Source organism: Vanellus vanellus (genome assembly GCF_965231255.1).
Source record: "Vanellus vanellus genome assembly, chromosome: 1".
NCBI classification, from domain to species: Eukaryota; Metazoa; Chordata; class Aves; order Charadriiformes; family Charadriidae; genus Vanellus; species Vanellus vanellus.
The window spans coordinates 77639354-77657765 of NC_138905.1; the positions used below are offsets into that span (position 1 = coordinate 77639354).

General features: G+C 39.6%; 1 protein-coding gene across 1 annotated transcript in view; it reads right to left on the reverse strand.

Annotated features, from left to right (window-relative positions):
- Positions 1–18412, reverse strand: part of EFCAB6 (EF-hand calcium binding domain 6) — a gene marked incomplete at both ends in the record, with an annotated part of 118999 nt that overhangs the window by 25361 nt on the left and 75226 nt on the right. Inside the window, 6 exon segments of the mRNA XM_082481234.1 lie at positions 2380–2575; positions 5669–5824; positions 15086–15222; positions 15224–15314; positions 16895–17013; positions 18054–18150. Of these exon segments, the coding sequence (XP_082337360.1) occupies positions 2380–2575; positions 5669–5824; positions 15086–15222; positions 15224–15314; positions 16895–17013; positions 18054–18150 (796 nt within the window).

Consider the following 18412-nt stretch of genomic DNA (forward strand, 5'->3'; position numbering starts at 1 on the left):
TATTACACCTTTGAAAACTTCTGTTTAAAGTCCTACTAGTCTGCTAAAACTAGAGCATATTGGTGTAATACAGCAATTTTTGCTTTATCATTAGAACTGTTCTAAATAATGGGCTTAAAAATGTGTATTTAACGTACATGAATCATGTCTACTAACAAAACAAGTGCTACCATATCCAAATGACATTGGAAGGGAATCCTTTGAACACTGAAGGGGATTCTGTATCTTCTTAATATGAAAGTTTGATCTTTGCTTACATACTGAAAGTCTTATGGGAAAAACAAAGCTTTGAGTATATAGTATGCATATAGTACTAAGTATGGTGAAAATGCATGGGAAATTATTATACTGAGAGAGAGAACCCACCTGAACTCTTAAACTATGTGTTATGAAACTTCAAAGGTCTGTATTCAGTTGTAGAAATGTCGTGGATGGGATGTGATGTTTGTTGGTTTTTTTTCAACTAGAGGGACTCTAGGAACTGTGCTTTCAGATATGCATCTTTCTAATAAAATATTTTGTTATAAGCTTTAGAGTACCCCATCACATAGGGGGCAGCAACTATTACTCAAAAAATGGCTTGGAAGAAAATGGGGATCTTCCTTCTTTTCTCATGTAAGGGAAATGAGAAAAAGTTCTGCTTTTCCATAGCACGGTGGACAACATCTGGCTATCCATGGAGAAAATCCCTTCAACCCTGAAGTTATATTAACCACCAAATCATATCCTAAAAGACTAAATAGACGATTTGTTCATGCCAAAAGTAATTTTCAAATCATACCCTCAGCAGACAAAACCATGACCTTCTCCATTCCCAAGACACCCAGATATGAGAGGACGGATATTGTCTTCTATTAAAATTTCACGAACGCTAACCTGTGCTATTGAATTTATCTATTTCTTATTTCAATAATGCAGAGCACAGGAAGGATTTTTTTCCCTTTACTATGAAAAATGTAAAGTGATTATATAAATATTTCAGTATTCTGTTCAATAGTTAGTCTACGTGTCCAAAAATGGCAATGTAGCCCTAACAAGTTTACAAACATCACAGGAGTCTCCAAATAGCATGAAAAGAGATTTCTGTAAAGAAACAGCCTCTCCCACGGTAATACTTTTTTGGGGGTGCTTGTACCAGTGACATCACTGGTGATGTCTTTGTTGGAAGCCTGTGTTGTTTTTAACTGCAGGAAAGAGTCCACAGATTGAGATTTCAGAAATGCAGCCATTGATGACAGGGAATTTCTACCCCCATTATTTTCCCAGCCACTGTTTCCTTCCCCTCCCTTGAGTAGGAGCACTCTCCCATGGGCGTGCACAACTGATCAGGCTTTTGTCAGGTTGAAGTTCTGTGACCCACGTCATTGGGCAGGAAGACAAGAACTGGCTTTGACTCAAGGCAGGTGGGAGGACCACTTTGCTGGGGATACAGGGGTAGCAAGACCATCAATGCAGGCATAAGCCTGCCTCTAAAGCCATGAGCTTAAACTAGACCTGAAACTGCAGGTGCAGATGAGATGGCTCCACAGTTCTTTGCAATAGCAATGTTTCCTTCAAGGTCTTTTAGATTATTCTTTCCCATGCTTGAAAATAATCGTACTGTGGCATCAAGAATTATTTACTCTACAGGCTGCTGCATTCCAATAGACTCCAACACAACAGTCTAAGACTACTTAATATACGGCATTTTTTCATTCAGGGCTTTCAGAATTCTAGAGAGAAGTGGTTATTTTTATTGTTCTCATTTTATAGGTGGGAAAACCAGGAAATTTACTGCTTGACAGCTAATGCACCTTACTTGTCTGTGTCAGAATCAGAAGTGGCCAAGAGCATAAATGCAGATAGTTGCAGAGCTCCAGCTGACAGGTGCTAACTTCTGCAGCCACTATAATGTGCTCGCATCTGATCATGTGTCTTTATCCTCAGTTGCTACATGATGCTTTCATCTGATAAAACCATCATGTTTGCCTGCAGTAGCACATCACATCTACTTATGAGAAGTCTCAGCTTAGGAAACTCAACAGAGCTCTTTAAAAGGTGTGATATTTACACTTGGGACAAAATTTACTGATGACTGGAGGAGGAAAAGGGGTTTGGGGAAGAGAGGAAGGTCCTGATAATTTGCTATTCGCTTTTTCCTTTCCAATCCTTACCTTCACAGAACCTCCAGGCTTGATTTGATATGCTTGTTTTGTGGAGTTACCAGAATACAATCAATTAAGAAGTCTGTAGTTGTCAGAAGATGCTATTTCTACATAGGTCGAGGTTGTTGGTAGCGTTCAATTAATAGCAGAAAAGTTTTGAAGCCTTTGGGTTAGTCCCCATCCAGGCAGAAAAAAACAGACATTAAATAAGATGCGGTGACCACATGAAACTTACCTTGTACAACAAATCATAAGATGATGAAACTATTTCTTTTATTTTAATTAGGGTCTGTTCTAAGATGAGCGCTGCAAAGCTTGCAGGTGGTGCAGCCTGCTTTTGTCTCTGCTGGTATTTAGATGCTCTGCCATCATCAATTGCTCTCAGGAAATCAAAATAAAAGAGCTTGCTGTCATGAATGCTGATTCCTAAGCTAAGGGAAAAACACAGAAAGAGATATCAATGATTTTAAATTATTATCTCACTGTTGTCTGTACTGATTAATTATTATGATGTATTATTTGTACTGCAGCAGTGCTTCAGGATACGCTTGTCCCGTCAGTGTCTAAATTCTGTTAGTTCTAGCCCAAGCTCCTTCTCCTGTCTAAGCCCCCAATCCTGTCATTCAAATGCAACCATACTCTCAGATGCAGATCCAGGCCAATCTGCGAATGCTCAAGAAGAGACCTGCTTTAGCCTGGGCCCAAGTGCACAACCTTCCAGTCCATCAACATTAACTTTGCACTTCTCAAACACAGTGCACTATTTTGATCACAATCTACTGCTGAGCTTACCATCCCCAGTGTGGCTGGAGGACATGTAGGCTCCCAAACTTGTCCTTGAACCTCCTTTTCGCATCACAGTGTAAACACAGTCTAATAGACTCTGTTGAGGAGTAGATGTTTATTGTGCTGAGTGCTGGTACTTTCCTTTGATTTTCTGCTTTACAAAAATACCTCGCGCTCACAGATACTGAAGTGCTGCTTAAGCCTCCCAATATGTCGTGATCATTACAATTCTGAGAGAAAGAAGCAGAACCACATACAGTCTGGTAAGCTGCTACCAGACACAAGGTAGGACATCCAGTACCGCTCCATGATACGCTTCATGGCTGTATCAGCACAGGTCTATACTCACTCATGGTTTCCCTACCACATCAGTTTCCATACAATGCTACTCCTTATGTTTGCGATAGAAGGGCTTACCTTCCCCCTCCACCCGTACTTCACCCTGCATGGTTTGGAAGGCTACTAGAGAACTATTCTACAGCTTCTCGGCAGGACTCAGCCTCGCTGTGTCCAGGCACTGGCCCTCCCTCCTTTGGGGCTGCACAGAGGGTTGGCACATTTGGCTCAGCAGCGGCTGCCATTGACTTGTGGGTGCTCTGTGTACAGTGAGGGTTTCTCTTCTGATCACTCATGGTCAGGCTGTACCTGGGAGCCCAGCCCATGGGCTCTGCAGGCTGTACTCACAACTTGCCGAATTCCTGTCGTTCAGCTGAAACATCTGCTGGATCACAGACACTGGGGAAATTCATGTTCTGTCACATCGGAAATTCAGTGGGTTACAGAGCTGACTACAGATAGCTCCAGGTAACAACAGTGAATATATTTTTGCATCAGATATCAGCATGGGGAAAGATAAGTTCTTGCATATGATTTGGGGAATTTTTTTTTGCAGAGGACTTTGTTACCAAATTAAATTAATTTTTATTCAAAGATGTTTTACCATAAAAAGGCTGGAATTAAAGCAAGATTCACATATGCAGAAAATATGTGAAAATAAAAGTTATTTAGCATGAAAGACTAAGATGAGATGAATAGCACTAACCATTACATGAAAAGCTACTTTATTCCAGTGTCCTGTGACTTATAACCACTTAAGGAAAGGACACCTGATATATCTTAAACAAGGACTTCAAAGCTGCTGAAGGAGCCTGTGAGGTTCATCACCACAAAGGATACGATAGCAGGGGCTTGCTCTGCTCTCGATTACGTAGTATAAAGCCAGTGCAATCAGATTATGGACTTTCCTACCATTGAAAGACAATCAGAGAGTCTCCAGGGTATAGTATATGTTGGGTGTTTTTGATACAGATTCATTGTCTCCCATGGAATTATTGCAGATTGACTTTACAGTTACCATCTACAGAGAGGATTTTAATGGACCTTAATAATTTCATAGCCAATTATCAGAACTGTAGATTCTTTACACACATGTATTGGGTAGACAATTCCTATGCTGCAAGGGAAAGGCTGGACTTTTTTTAGTCTTGCGTTCAGCTTTTTTGTTAGAATTATGGTCAAAGCAAGCCCTAGAGAGCCAAGATTTGACAGAGGAGATGGCCCCACTACACAACCATGATTTTCTTGTTTAAAACTGAATTACTGTAATGTACTTTTATCATCTGTTTCCACAGTGAATCACTGGGGACCAATGCCTCAGCTACCAATCACCAGAATATCCAGTTACAAGAATGACTAATTAACGGGGAGAGCCAGTAAAACAAAGAGGAAGCTTTATAAAACAGGCTGGAAAAGAAATTAACTATAGACCCCATATCTGCTAGTAAGAAAAAAAATATTCAAGAGCCCTGATTTTGCATCTTGCAGCTGCACAGCACTCCCACATACTACCCGTGTCAAGCTGGCTCCAATATTGGAGACAGTGTGTGGAAAAGGAAATAATCAACGCCATTTCAGCAGAGAAATAAATTGCCAAGTGGGCATTAAAATTTTAGTAATAAAACTAAATGCATATGCTAATCTACTCTGTATTATTTAGAAAAGACTATTTTGGATCAAGAAAGGAATAATCTGCACAAAATTACAATGAATGGAGGTGTTTATCATCAAGAGGTCTTTGAGAAAGAAACAAGCAGCAGATTCCTATCAAGGTTTCAATTCATAAAAAGTTGATCACCTAATTAAAGGTGAACTGTGAAAAGACTTTGTTAATTTTATTTCAAAAAAGAGTCTGGTCTGGCAGGCTCTGGAGAACAAAACCCAGTACTGCCAGGCATGTGACCTTTGGGGGACTGTTTGGTGCAGAGAACCCCAGCTACCTAATGCTGGAGCAGGTCCTTTGTGTTTTTCAGACTCTACAAAAGAGATTTTCCTTCTTACTCATATTAACATAGAGAATTAAAAGCATAGTTTTGCATGGCAGCAGCATTGGATCATTTGCAAATTATTGCTATTTTATAACCTGATTTAATTCTGTTTCTGTTTTGAACAGGACCCGTTTCATACGCTTGCTCTATTACATTGAAATTAAATAAATAAAACAAACTAGCAAACAAATACACATACTCAAAGCATACTTTTTCATGTAAGAAGCCATTTCTCTCTCACTACCTGCAGAAGCAATACATTACCTAAAAAGATTTTTCACTTACATGCAGTTTTAAGCATGTGGGTATCTCCATTAGTTTTAACAGAGCTTCTCATATGCTTAAAACTAAGTAGAAGCTTATAGGCTTTGCTGGGTGTGACCAAAGAGGTGCTTAGGTGATAATCATACAAACCTGTTTAGAAGATGACTGAACTGATCATGATCAAAGTAATAGTTGAATTCTTGTAGTATCCTGTGCAGGTCACATACTGTTACATAGCCATCTCTATTTTTATCTGCTTTATGAAAGGCCTTATTGAAATCTTGGAAGTAATCCCTAAATTTATCCCTGAAAGAGAGCAGATGTTTATTTTAGCTCCTTTGTTAAATCGGATAAAAACGATACAAACAAATCTACAAAATAGGGGTGGAGGGGCAGAGAAAGATTTTTAGCTTATTTGTGTGTGGTAAGTTCATATAATTTATTCAAAGACTGCCAAATTGTTCACAAACAAACCTCAAAACCCAACATCCCCCCCATTTAATTTGCACATGGAATTGCATGGCTCAAGCCTCCCATTGTAAACAAATGCTCCTTGGGTGATTAACTGGCTTCTCTCCCCGTTCAGAACTGCAGCTACAAAACACAGTGCTCTCGTTTAAAGCGTGTCCTGATTTGAGTTCCAAAATATTTAGTACAGCTGTTAAAGTGATAAGGGGTTGGCAGCATACTTTCTGCAATTTGAGGCTCCTGAAACTTTGATATAGTAAAGAAGAACTATTTCAATAAAAGGGGTTAGACCCAAGCAAAACCTGGAGTAGTGCAGGGCCTGATCCATGCCCGAGGGAAGAAAAGCAGAGCTTCTGCTGACTCAGGCGGACTTTGGATCGGCACCTCAAAAAATATCTGAGATATTTATCATTTCTTACACGTGACCAAATTCAGGCCTCAAAATCTTACCTCTTCCTCCCACTTTATTTTGTAACTTATACTTCACTGACATCGGGGTCCTTTTGATCAAACTTTCGAAACCCAAGCAATATCCTCCTCTGCCTCTTGATTCAACAAAAGCCTCTCCATATTTTTGCTCAAGAGGACAAAGCAGGTACAGACATTTCTACTTACTGCATGTTTTCAACTAGCAAAGTTGCTTAAGATTAATGTAAGTTAAAATAGTTGTGAATTACATCTTGATGCAGATTACCAAGTATACGTAAATTATCTACATATATTCGGCACTTACAAGATGACAGCCCTATAGCAAAAGTGACAAGTTTGAATCCTGGTTAATACCTACAGCCACACTCCATTTGCTTTGGAGAAAGATTGCTCTTTCTGACAGCCCTAGGGTGCAGAACGTGGAGGCTGGGTTCTTTAGAGAGCTAGGATTTGTCGTATAAAAGGGTTATTACAGCGATAGCACAGTTCGACAGTGTAACCCACATAATCAAGCACGATTCACTGCCTCAGCCTCTCACCAAGCCTGTCTGTGGATCTAACGGCTCAGACCAGTTCACTCTGCTTCTCGTTAAGCCACCGTCAATCAGCCAGGACCTGAGCCTTACATTTTCTCCTTCCTATGAATACGGTGCAATCAGTTGTTATAAGGCTGACACGGGACATGCTAAATCTCCTATGCTTTTTAGCAATACCCAGTAAGTCTTTTCAGAGCTCGACAGATTCTCGTGGATCTACTCAGGGGCATCTGGTCTCAGCTGCAGTTACTGGTGCTGTCTTTCCTCTCACAGCATTGCAGAATCCTTGGGTTTCGATTTGTTTTCAAGAAGCTGTAAGTTCTGTACAGCCTTTACAAGAAAAATACGTTTTCCTTGTCATTTTTTTCTCCTAAGAATCCATCCTTTTGGATTTTGCACTTTGTACGAACAGACTAATTTCCCCACAGCCCTCAGGGTCCAGGAAATGCTGTTGTCTATGTAAACAGCATCATCTACCTCAAAAAATCTGAATTATAATATGACTTAGGTGGGTCATTAGCAATTTATTGTGTATTTCAGACCCATTGTACCTTCCACAGTTATATGGACTAAATTGGGAGTACCAGGACCCTCTGCTTAACCAAGTTTCAGCTGGCTAGAGACCATTTTTCAATTATATTTCAAGTTCAGTGAAAGTATGGATCACTTCTCAGCTTCACAGTTTACTTGAACCATCTTTTAACGGTTTTAGCTCAGCTCACGATTGTATTTGGGATATCTGGATAACCTTCAGTCCTTAAAAATCATTTAAGGTCTGAGCTGCTGAACAGGGAACCATTGCTAGACAAAATTTCTGGGACTCCATAATCAAACAAATAGAGCATTAATGCATGCCATAACGTGTTCTGATGCTAAATTTAATCCAAACACAACTTCAGGCTAATGTCCGAGTCAGATACTTACAACAAGTTCAGGTGAATCAACATATGGTCTTTTCTTTGACATTTTTCAGCAGCCTTGTGAGTGTCCTGCGCTCTGTTAGGCATGTCAGGTCATAATACATTGACACCGCTAAGCTGTTAACTCTGAAGTGTGCTAAACACAGAAAACTCTGATCTGAATTGGTCATATGGGCTTGGTATGCAATGCCCTCACTACCCAACAGGTGTCATCTGCACAGCCTCTCCAAACCCATCCCGCTTTCTTCTCAAATAGGATAATCCTTTTTTTTAAATAATATTTCCAGCTGTTATGTCATTCTCTGTGTTTTCAAGGGTAGACACCTTGAATGCTCTAGAAAGTATGAGTTTGACCAGTAATTATTTATCCAACTTAAAATTTATTGTCAAATTGAATGGTTTTACCTTAAAAAGAAACCACTAAAAGTCACACTATTTTTATATTCTGGAAGCTGGTCGTTCTTTTGCGTACAAATTGATTTGTGTCAGCTCTGACCATAACAGATCGATGAACAAATATGTGATATTTCTTACAATCACAGAGCAGAGCCAGAGCTCTGCTCTCTTGGTTTGTGCCTCGAATAGAGGTGTTGACAAGCAGCCTAGAAACACAGGCCACACATTTCCATTGATTATTTTTTCAATAATACTGCCTCTAAAACATCTTTTGAAGACTTTATCTTCCAGTGCCAATATGCATAAGGCCAGGAGTTGTCTTTACTAATGCATTTGATTTGGGAATTCTTTTCCCAGATTTACAGCCCAGTATGTCCATTTTGTGTAGTAACTCAAAAGGTACTTTTACATATTGCCTGTGTGATATGAACTCTCCTGTAACATTCACATGCTAACAGGCCTCTGGACACCCTTATTATCTTTGTGGATGGCATATTTGTAATGACTCCGTTTTATCTTGTGTCCAGTTAATTTTCTATGTTATTTCTCTGCCCTTACATTTGCATTTCTGTCTAATCCTACTTCTCAGGCCTGCTTGGATCCTTTTTTCAGATTCCCTACTGGTTTTGTCCCCACTCAACATCTTCAATATCTATTTAAGTAGCCACAGTTGCTTCAAGTAAATGGATTTTCCTACGCTTCCCTGTGAAAACTCAAGAATGAACTTTAAGCCTAAAGGCAGTCTTTGAAAGCGGAATCTCCTGTACCATGGTTGAAACATGCATAGTGTTAAACTCCTGACATGCAAGGAAGTTTGTTGGGATCCAGCAGAAGAACCTGAACTTGTAATTTGTGTAAAAATTTATTAACGTTTTTAAGAACATCCGCAGTCCTTCTACTTGAAGATATCTTGTATAGTACAGCATCTGTCAAGAAACGTATACTTAGCCCCATTGGATGTAAGGACAACCTCAGTGACTTGCTTTTTGATCTTCCTATTGCTAACTGGCTCTTCCGTTGTTAAACCTCCCACCATTACTCCTACATAATCTAGCTCTTTTACAAGCTGCTTTTTCATGACCAGGGGAATGTTCCTAACAGCACACGCTGTGAAAATACAGTTTTATATTTCGGGTCTACTTTATCTCTAATACTAAAGATTTCTAGGTACCGATCTCCTGTGTTTATGGTTCCTTCATCAGAGTCACTGCTTTAACTAAGCCCGGGAATAGGCATATTTTAGACTGAATATTAGCTCTTTCTGCCTATAAACTTAAACTTCTGTTTTTATCTTCACTTTTCAATTTAAGTTCATACAATTGTTTAGTAGGAATTAGATTCTCAGTAGACACCCTTAGTTTCAATAGTCTTTCTTCTTATGAAGAGATTCCTGAGCCAACATTTTTACAGGTTGCTTTGGAGGTAACATTGACTGAGCACCAGTTTTGAACTTAGATGTGTTTATTCTTAGTCTACAGCCCCCTTCTCCAGCTTTTGCATGGAATTTCTATGTGGTATTTTGTTGTATTGTTGGTTTGTGCACCCTCACATAGATCTGGGGGTATGGAAGGTTTTCTCTTTTGTTTCTGCTTTTCCAGTTGCAAGGTCTTGCAAAATAGTTGTATTTCTTACAGCTGCTGCAGAATTTCTAGACATAATGTGAATTCCTGGACATAATGTGAGTCTGTGAATTTTCATATATTTCACTTTTGCTACTACTTGCAGATAGCTCTGAAGAGCTTCTTCAAAACTGTCTTCTAGTTTCCTGATAGACAGCATCATGTCCTGCTCCCCTTCTGATATTTTCATATTGTCCCTTATGATTGTCCTAGATTGACTAAACAGATTTTCCTTTTTTTTTTTTCCTTTTTTTCTTTTTCTTTTTTTTTTTTTTTTTAGATTCTACCTTTCTGGGATCTTTTCTGTATCTTTGGATCTTTGATTCCAATCACTATCTGATCTCTTAAAATGTAATCTTTCAAAATGTCATAGCTACTTGACTGATCTGTTATTTTAAGATCAGCCAAAAATTCTTCAAAAGATTCCTCCTACTGCATTCTCATATGAAACCTGTGTCTTTCAAAAGTTCAAGTTTCCTTGGGAGTGCAATATTCGTTCAACTTTCTTTTCTGTAGCCGCATGGATTGCCCTCTCACCCTGGCTTGGTTTCATGACATTAAAAACTTCGATAGCTCCTACTCCTGTAATATTCCAGAAAATAGTTGTGAGCTTACTTATGATTAATCTAGCCACTGCATATAGGTTTCAAAGCCTGATGTGAACCTTTTCAAGGAAACTGCAATATTGCCAGTGTGTTTTAGAGTCTCTAAAATCCCCCAAAGAGCTATCACCTTTTTTCTCACTTTCAAATCTCATTTTTCTAGTTAATTCCTTCCTCTTTTTCACATTCTGCTCCTGTTACCATGTGGTACTTGGTTTACACTCAAAGCAAGACCTGTGCTGGAAAGAGCGTAGAAGTATGCTGCAGAAGGCGCGCATCAGTCAAAGTGTGCTTGCATTGCACTCAAATTAGCTTTACTGTCTTGAATCTCCATGATTCTATTTACTGACTAACCGGCTCAGACTCCTTCAACCTTCTCTTAGATATGAGACCCTAGAGAGCCAACATCCGCTAATTATGTCTCTGGGTTTTAACTTTTATTATGTTTAGAATCCTATAGACTTTCCAGCCAAGACACAGATCTAAAATCTCCTGACAGAGGGTTTGCTTTTTTTGACTTACTGTAATATGCCACAGCTTAAAAACCGCGGCTTTACAGTGATTGCACATGGGCAATGGTGGAGGAGGATGGGTGCGAGAGACCAAAAGAGTCAGACCTAGGAAGAATGATGCAGCAGCCTAAAAGCCCAAAACAGCTGACCATCCTGAAGGCAGTTTGCGATTTCACTGAGAGACTGATCTCCGCCAGCCCCGGAAGACTATTTAGCACTGTTCCTTCCATCTTGCAAGGGTGTGCTTTCAATGTGTGATATGGTCCACATTGTACCCTCATTGCAGAAAAATTCTGGAACTGTTTTCAACTCTATGTTACTTACAGTGCCACTCTTCATCATCACGATTAGCTTCCATTTAAATCTTCCTAATGAAAGTAAAGAAAGTAAAATCAAATCAGTTTTTGAGATTCATATTTTTTGAAAATTAAGGCATTCAACATTTTTTTGACTGATAAAAGATTTCCAAGCAGTAATTATTCCACTCACAGCAGTAAATATGTGTGTGGAGAAAATGAGGATTAAAACCATAGATCAAGTTACATTGCCAAAAAATAATATTTTCTTGCAATTGTTTTGTATTTTTCTTGAAGAGCTGGAGAGCCACTGTTCAATGTCTGTTTCTAATTTGGGCGATTTGTTCCTGTGAGTTACAACAAAAGCAAAAAGAAAAAAAAAGTGCACAACAGTATGTTTTGAATTGTAAGATGTCCAGAGCTTTTGTCTGCCTCCCAGTGTGTAATCACAGGGCACTGAAGCTGCTCCAAAGCTGTTAGGGTGAGGTTCACAGCCCTTGCAGAAAGCCAGAAGAAAGGAGACAGGCTGGATGCAGCCACCGCGCAAATAGAAACAAGAGGGCTTAAGCAAGATCACAGAAGGGGGAGTGGGTGCTGGTTCCAGTGCAGCTGAAGTGGGTCCTATAACCAGCAAATTTGCACCTCAGGCAACTGCCTCCTCCCAGTCCGAATCTGACAGGTGAAAGGGATCGGTTTTCCCACTCATTGAGAATGGAGGCTGACACACGTGGATCACCAAGGTTAGGTTTTGCAGCCACTGCGTCCATTTTTCTGACCCAGAGCAGATCTCCTTATGCTGACCTTTAGAGTAGGAGGGCACAGTGCCCAAAGGTGCTTCACATATCTCAGCTGTTTTATGTGGTCCTGGAGCAGAAGGCTGACACTCGGCTGGATCACTGCCTTCACAGCCACCACGTGGATGGATTTTGATTTCATCCATCAGACAGTGACTCCGGCTCAAGAGTCATTTATGGCTTTCCAGGGCCTTATGTGAAATTTGAGGAGTTCAGAGACCTGGATTCAACTCCTTTTGTACTTCCAGCTTTCCAAGATAGAAAACCAGACAGGAAAACTGCTACCACAGGACTGCTCCCACTGGCCAGGAAGTGGGTGAGAAAGTGTGGGAGACAGAAGAGAACATTCAGCCAGAACAGAAAGGTGGCAATAATCGATAACAAGGCACACTTTTGCGGACCACAATTAAGCTATGAACTCATTCCCAGAGGAAGGTGCAGATGCCAGAAATTTCAAAAGATTAAGAGCAGAACAGAATGTCTTATACATATAAATCAAGAAAAGCCAGAATCTAACAAATAATTAGAACATAATTTCTGAAAGGGGTATAAAAGTCCCATCTGCAGACTTAAACTAAACTTAGTCATTGCTCAGGATGAGACAGCCCTAGCGCAGGGAACAGAATATTCCATGTCCATCTATTAGAAGGCTGCTCTACCTCAATGAGAAACATCTGGATCCAGTTACTAGCAGGTAACTGAATCCAGTTATACTTGACCCAGTCTGCCAATTTCTGTTTTCCTCCAAATTACAGTTAAGGAATTGCTATGCACTGGTATTTATGTGTATAGTTGCCATATACATAGTTCTATACATAGTCGTTGTTATGGTAGGTTGTCAAAAGTAAATAATTCTAAATGATGTGGACCTGCCAGCATGTCACATGACAGCTATTTTATTTTTATTTGTCATGTCTTCCCCATTGATTTAATTAGTCTCCAGCTGCTTAGAGGTGAGTATTTGCATCTTAGAGCCACACTGCATAATTTCTGCTTGCAGCACAGCATCTTCCCTACTTGCAGAGCTGCTTCTTATTTATAGCATTGGAGGCAGGGCTGCCTTGCACTTGGCATTGCACTAACAGGGAAGAAATAGAAAGTTCCTGACCAAAAGAGCTCTTCATCCAAGTGTAAGACTAGAGACAGTGGGCTGGGACAACAACTGGAGCAGAAGAGCCCAGTATAAGACTGTTAGGGCCTAAATTTCACATCAGACAGTTATAAATACAGTAATGAGCAATGCCTGCAACACAGCAGTTGCCTAACCATCTCTGTTGTATATTATACAATTTTTTACAGGTGGAATGCTTGTTGGATACCTGTGGGTGTCATAAGTGCAGTTTATGCCAGAGACCTGCAATGCAGGTGGGAGAGTTGTGATGCTGAGAAGAGTTTTGCCCTTGATTCCTTCAGCCTATCTGGGGTACTGAAAAACAGAATTTAAAAAAGCAAGGTAAAAAGGCAAAAGTCTTAGCTCACAGGCTTCTCTCTGTGTTTTGTGTTTTTTTTTTTTTTGTCTAATGATTTCCCAAGCTGCCTTTTTATCTGCAAGACAAGGCTGCTCTTCTTTGTTTATGAGCGTATCACCTTTACCAACAATGTCATGGGGAATTATCATTCTTATCAATAATAATTTATTAGTTCCTCCAACTTCCAGACACTTCCTGAGCACAAAAGAAAGTAAATCTGTGCTCCTGGGGGTATATTTTTACATGGTTTTTGCTCCTGAGGGTTTCTACTCCTTAATAAATAAATAAATAAATAGAACTGTTCAGGAGAAGAGTGAAAGCACAAGCAGAAAACACAATAAGCATCCAGGTGGTGTCTACGTACAATCTGGAAATATAAAGTTTTAACAGCACCGTACTGGGGCAGAGGATTCTCCTGCTGCCTCAATCTGCTGGCAGGTGCAGGAATCCTATAGCAGCAGCAGGCTAATCACTGCTGACTCACTAGGGCAAGCATGGATCATTAGACTCCAGTCTGAGTGGGATATCATTTTGTCATTTGTTTGTCAAACGCTCTTCTCAGGAGCAATGACCTATTAACTCTGTGAGTGTTGATTTAGCTTGAGGCAGAGACTCCTCTTGCTTGGAGACAAGGTGCTTATTTCTGTCATATGGAGCCAGGGTCCATCCTTGTCAAGACTGTTTTTTTGCTGAATCTACAAAGCCATTCACTAACGATTTAACTAGCTGCTAGAGGGATGTGAAACCAGCTGTGATTGCTACTTGGCCCTCATCCAAGGGGCAGGGTAGGATATGGGACCACAGTGTCCTACACGCCCAACCATTCCAGCTGCAAGAAAAGGCCCTGTTGAGCGTAATCAGGAAGGTCTGAGTCTACATTCACTGAAGTAGCCTGAGAAGAAAAGACCTGCAGGGTGACAAAACTGCACTTGCTCTTCTCTCTCTATCTGAGCTGACAGCAGTGTTAGGACTGGAACCACAAGCTGAGATGATACCAATAAACAGGCCAGAAAGTGCTCTGGGCGCAGAGGCCAGCTGGCGCATATCTGCTAGTGAACCTTCTTTGCCTCCAAAAGGGAGCAGCTGGCTGCAAACTGCCTATTAGGAATGGTCCTTGAAGCATTCTTGCTCCCAAACGGTGCCCGGAGTGATTGGGGAAAACACTAGCTGACACAGGCCAAAGCATGATGAGGACTGTTTTGGCCATCTAGCAGCATAGATGACTGTGTCTGGGAATGTCTCTGGACATTCTGATTTGTCAGTCTAGATACTGCCATAATGTCTGTAAAATAAGTAATGTAAGTCATGGAGAATATCTATAAAAAAAGTCTCGCAAGGCACACTGAACTAGGCTTATCTCCAGCAAATCAAGGGAATAACACTATGTATGAGCTTGGTCTGTTACCTTCTGAAACTCCTTTTCAGAGCCTTTTGTGGTAAAATTACATTTTTATTGTACACAGTGTCATCTTAACAAACCAAATGCAAACATAGAAAGTTATATACTAAGCTCATAAATAACTTACTTGATCTGCTTTTTAATTTCTCTTCCATGCAGAGCTTTAGTTTGCTGTTTCTGCTGCTCTTCCAGCTTTGAATGCTTCCTTTGTTGATTATTATAATGTATTTGTAAATGCGCATAGCTGTCTTCCATGATGTGTTTTGCTGAGCCCTGTGTCAGCAGGTGCAAACTCTATCCCCAGTTTCTGTAAAAATTCTTGGTGAGTAAGATATCCTTTTGCATCTGTAGCATACCTTGAAAAAGAAATGCTCTTTTTAAATATTCATGTTCTTCACAGAAAGGCATTACAGATGTCCTTAAGTGACTTAACAGCTTAAATCTCACTGACTTCCCTTCCTTATAGAGGTGCCATACCACACTGAGAAGGAGTGACTATATGAGACTCGAAAGATAGAGCTTATGCGTTGTAATCACAGAATTGATTCTGAAAATACTACCCTGAGGACCAAATTGTCAGGACTATTCTCCAGCTCTCCATACTGCTGCTTTTCAGCATTTGGCTTGAGATGCGGAGAACTGTGCTCCTAAAAATTCAGTCTCAAGTGTCTCAAACTGGTCATACAAGTCTGAGATGCCCAGAACTGTAATCACCCTTCAGAAACATAGGTTTAGCTTTATAAACACTTTCCATATTTTCTCAGGTATAAGCCATTCCATAAGCTTTTTCCCCTGTGGTTTCTCCCCCTGCTAGTGCTCCGATGCATGGTAATGCCTAATTTAGCCTCAGCTTCACTCTAATTCCTTTATTCAAGTTACAGACATACCAGGCACATAAGAGATTTTAGCTATTCTATAAAAGGAGTGGCTGATAGGAGTGAAGTTGTGCAGCAGATAACTGCATGAAAAGGATACTCTTCATGTGCCATGGCATCCATAAGGAATAAGAATGGAAAGTAAAATCTAATGGAGTAGAAAATAATTCAGAGATGATTCCATGCTAAGAAAAAACTATATAGTTAATGCAGTTTGAAACCAAAATGCAGTATACTCAGGTTCTATATGTTAGAGAGTGATATTTTGTTTAAATAGACCTATAATGAAGGTAGCTTTTTATATAATGTCACACACAGCTGACATCTATGCCATTTCAAACACAGTTTATAGCACAGCTCCTCTTTGTTGAAGGCAGACAAGTATTTTCCCCACTTCACAACAAATTACTTGTCTATAAAAACATTTCATGATATTACTTGCCATCTTTACGCAGCATGAAATTACCTTACTTTCTTTTGTTACGTATTTGGTAGGTAGCATTTTTCTTTTGGCTGAATCACTTTTATTTAGGTTGAAAATACTGTAAGTAAATTCAGCGTTCTGGAAAGGAGAGGCTGGTAGCACTGCCTTCAGGCAGGTATGCAATGTGGATTGTCTGCAGAGCTCCTTGACAGAAGCTTTGTCTGCTGTTGCCACCTGACCCAAGACACCTGGAACTGAATTTCAGCCCTCACAAACTGAGGTAGGCATTTGTGTGTACAAACAAAATTGATGAAAAACAAGTTCATTTAACCAGTGACCTAAGGTGCCACCCAAGAAGAAAATGCATCTTAAATTAAGGGGATCAGTAATATTGAAGCCAAGAGAAAGTCCTGTCTTTGAATTCATTGGAAACTGATGGATCTAATTGTATTCTTGAGCTTAGTATGATAAGACGTACCCTCCTGTAACACAGCGTCATGATATAAGGTCACAATCATAACAAAATAAAATGTTTCTTGTGCAGTGTAATCTATTGTCATTCACTGCACTACCAAAGGCTCTGTGATCCTATAAAAGATGCATTATTGCAAGAGCTAATCATTTAGAGTTGTCATACCTTGCCCAAAGCTGCATAAATTCTTCTGGGGTGATTGGAATGCCAAATCTGAACAAGACTTTCTTCGAGTCTCTTGGCTGTATAATGCCATTTCCTTCACTGTCAAGTTCCTGAAAATTCTGGAATGTAAAAGAAATCATCACTAACAAGAACCAACAAGTGTGACAAAATGTTTGATCTCTCTGTAAGCTTAATGAATAATGGGAATTGAGAAAGAAACAGAAAATCATGCACGTCTGAATTTCATCTTTTAATGTTCTTTCATTTGATTTTTACTGTTTCCTACTTTCTATTATGGATGTGCAACTCTCAAAGGCTTGAATTGGGATTGACATCACAGGTGTTTAGGTGATGTAGTCTGTGTGGAAAGTTTCTTACTGATGGCAAACACAGGGGATATGAGCATGAGAAGCACGCATGCAGCCATGGGTATGCCCACTGCTGAAGCACGCCAGTGGAAGATGAAGGCACTGAAAAATGGCAGACCTGCAGATTTTCTCCCCAACTTTGTTCTATACCTAATATGAATTAGATTTTGCTTTGGGTTTTCGTTGTTTTGTTGGGTTTGTTGAGTTTTTTACCATTCATCTTGCAAACTGAGACTACCAGTACTATCGTCTGATTTACACAAACATTTAATGAAAAGATTATATTAATTTTCCCTTCTGCTACTCTGTTGCCCAAATATTGCAACTACTCAACAAGTTTAAAAAGATAAAAACGTGGAAATAATTTTTATAGGACAGTTTTGTGAGAGTCTCTTTGAATGGTGCAAGCATCGCAGTCAAAGCTTCATTGTGCTGGGTGACGCTGGGTGTCAACACAGGAGTAGGTGTGTGTTTGTGTACAGCACTTAGTCAAACAGGCCTCAGATGAAGCCCATGACTACTAACAGAAACATTAAATAAAACCCAATAATAGTAAAATATGAAGAAAGTTTTAGGAATAACTCTAATAGCATCCATTACATAATCAACATTACAAAAATTGAATATTATTCAAATTTGAGGTTTTTTTAATCACATAGTAAGTTTTTATCATTAACGAGCTATTTTGCAAGGGTCTTTTTGAATATTTATAAAATCTGAAGATCAACATTGCATAATGTTCTGAAACTTATTAGTGCTGCTTATTTATTTAAAGAAAACATTCTTCTTACCCTTGCTAGGTCATGCCATCTGGTTCTTGCTTTGATAACAAGGTAGTAATGAGTGTGATCACAAGCTAGCTCTGCATCCGTTATCATCTGTTTTTTCTCAGAAAAGAAAAGAAATAAAATAACAACTAACTATGTTTTACGTTAGGGGGATCTTTAATCTCGACAAGTTTCCTTCCCTTTTGTTGTTCTTCATGGTAGCGGTGGTTTTGTTTCCCAGTTTCTAAGATACCCATTAAAGACTGTTACTTTGCATCTGTGTAAACTTAATTCTTTAAATACTGCCTTATTTCCCTAGCTGCAGGTTAGCGAAGATGTTTTAAATTTTGTAATTCCCTATTTATTTTCAAATCAATGTTGTT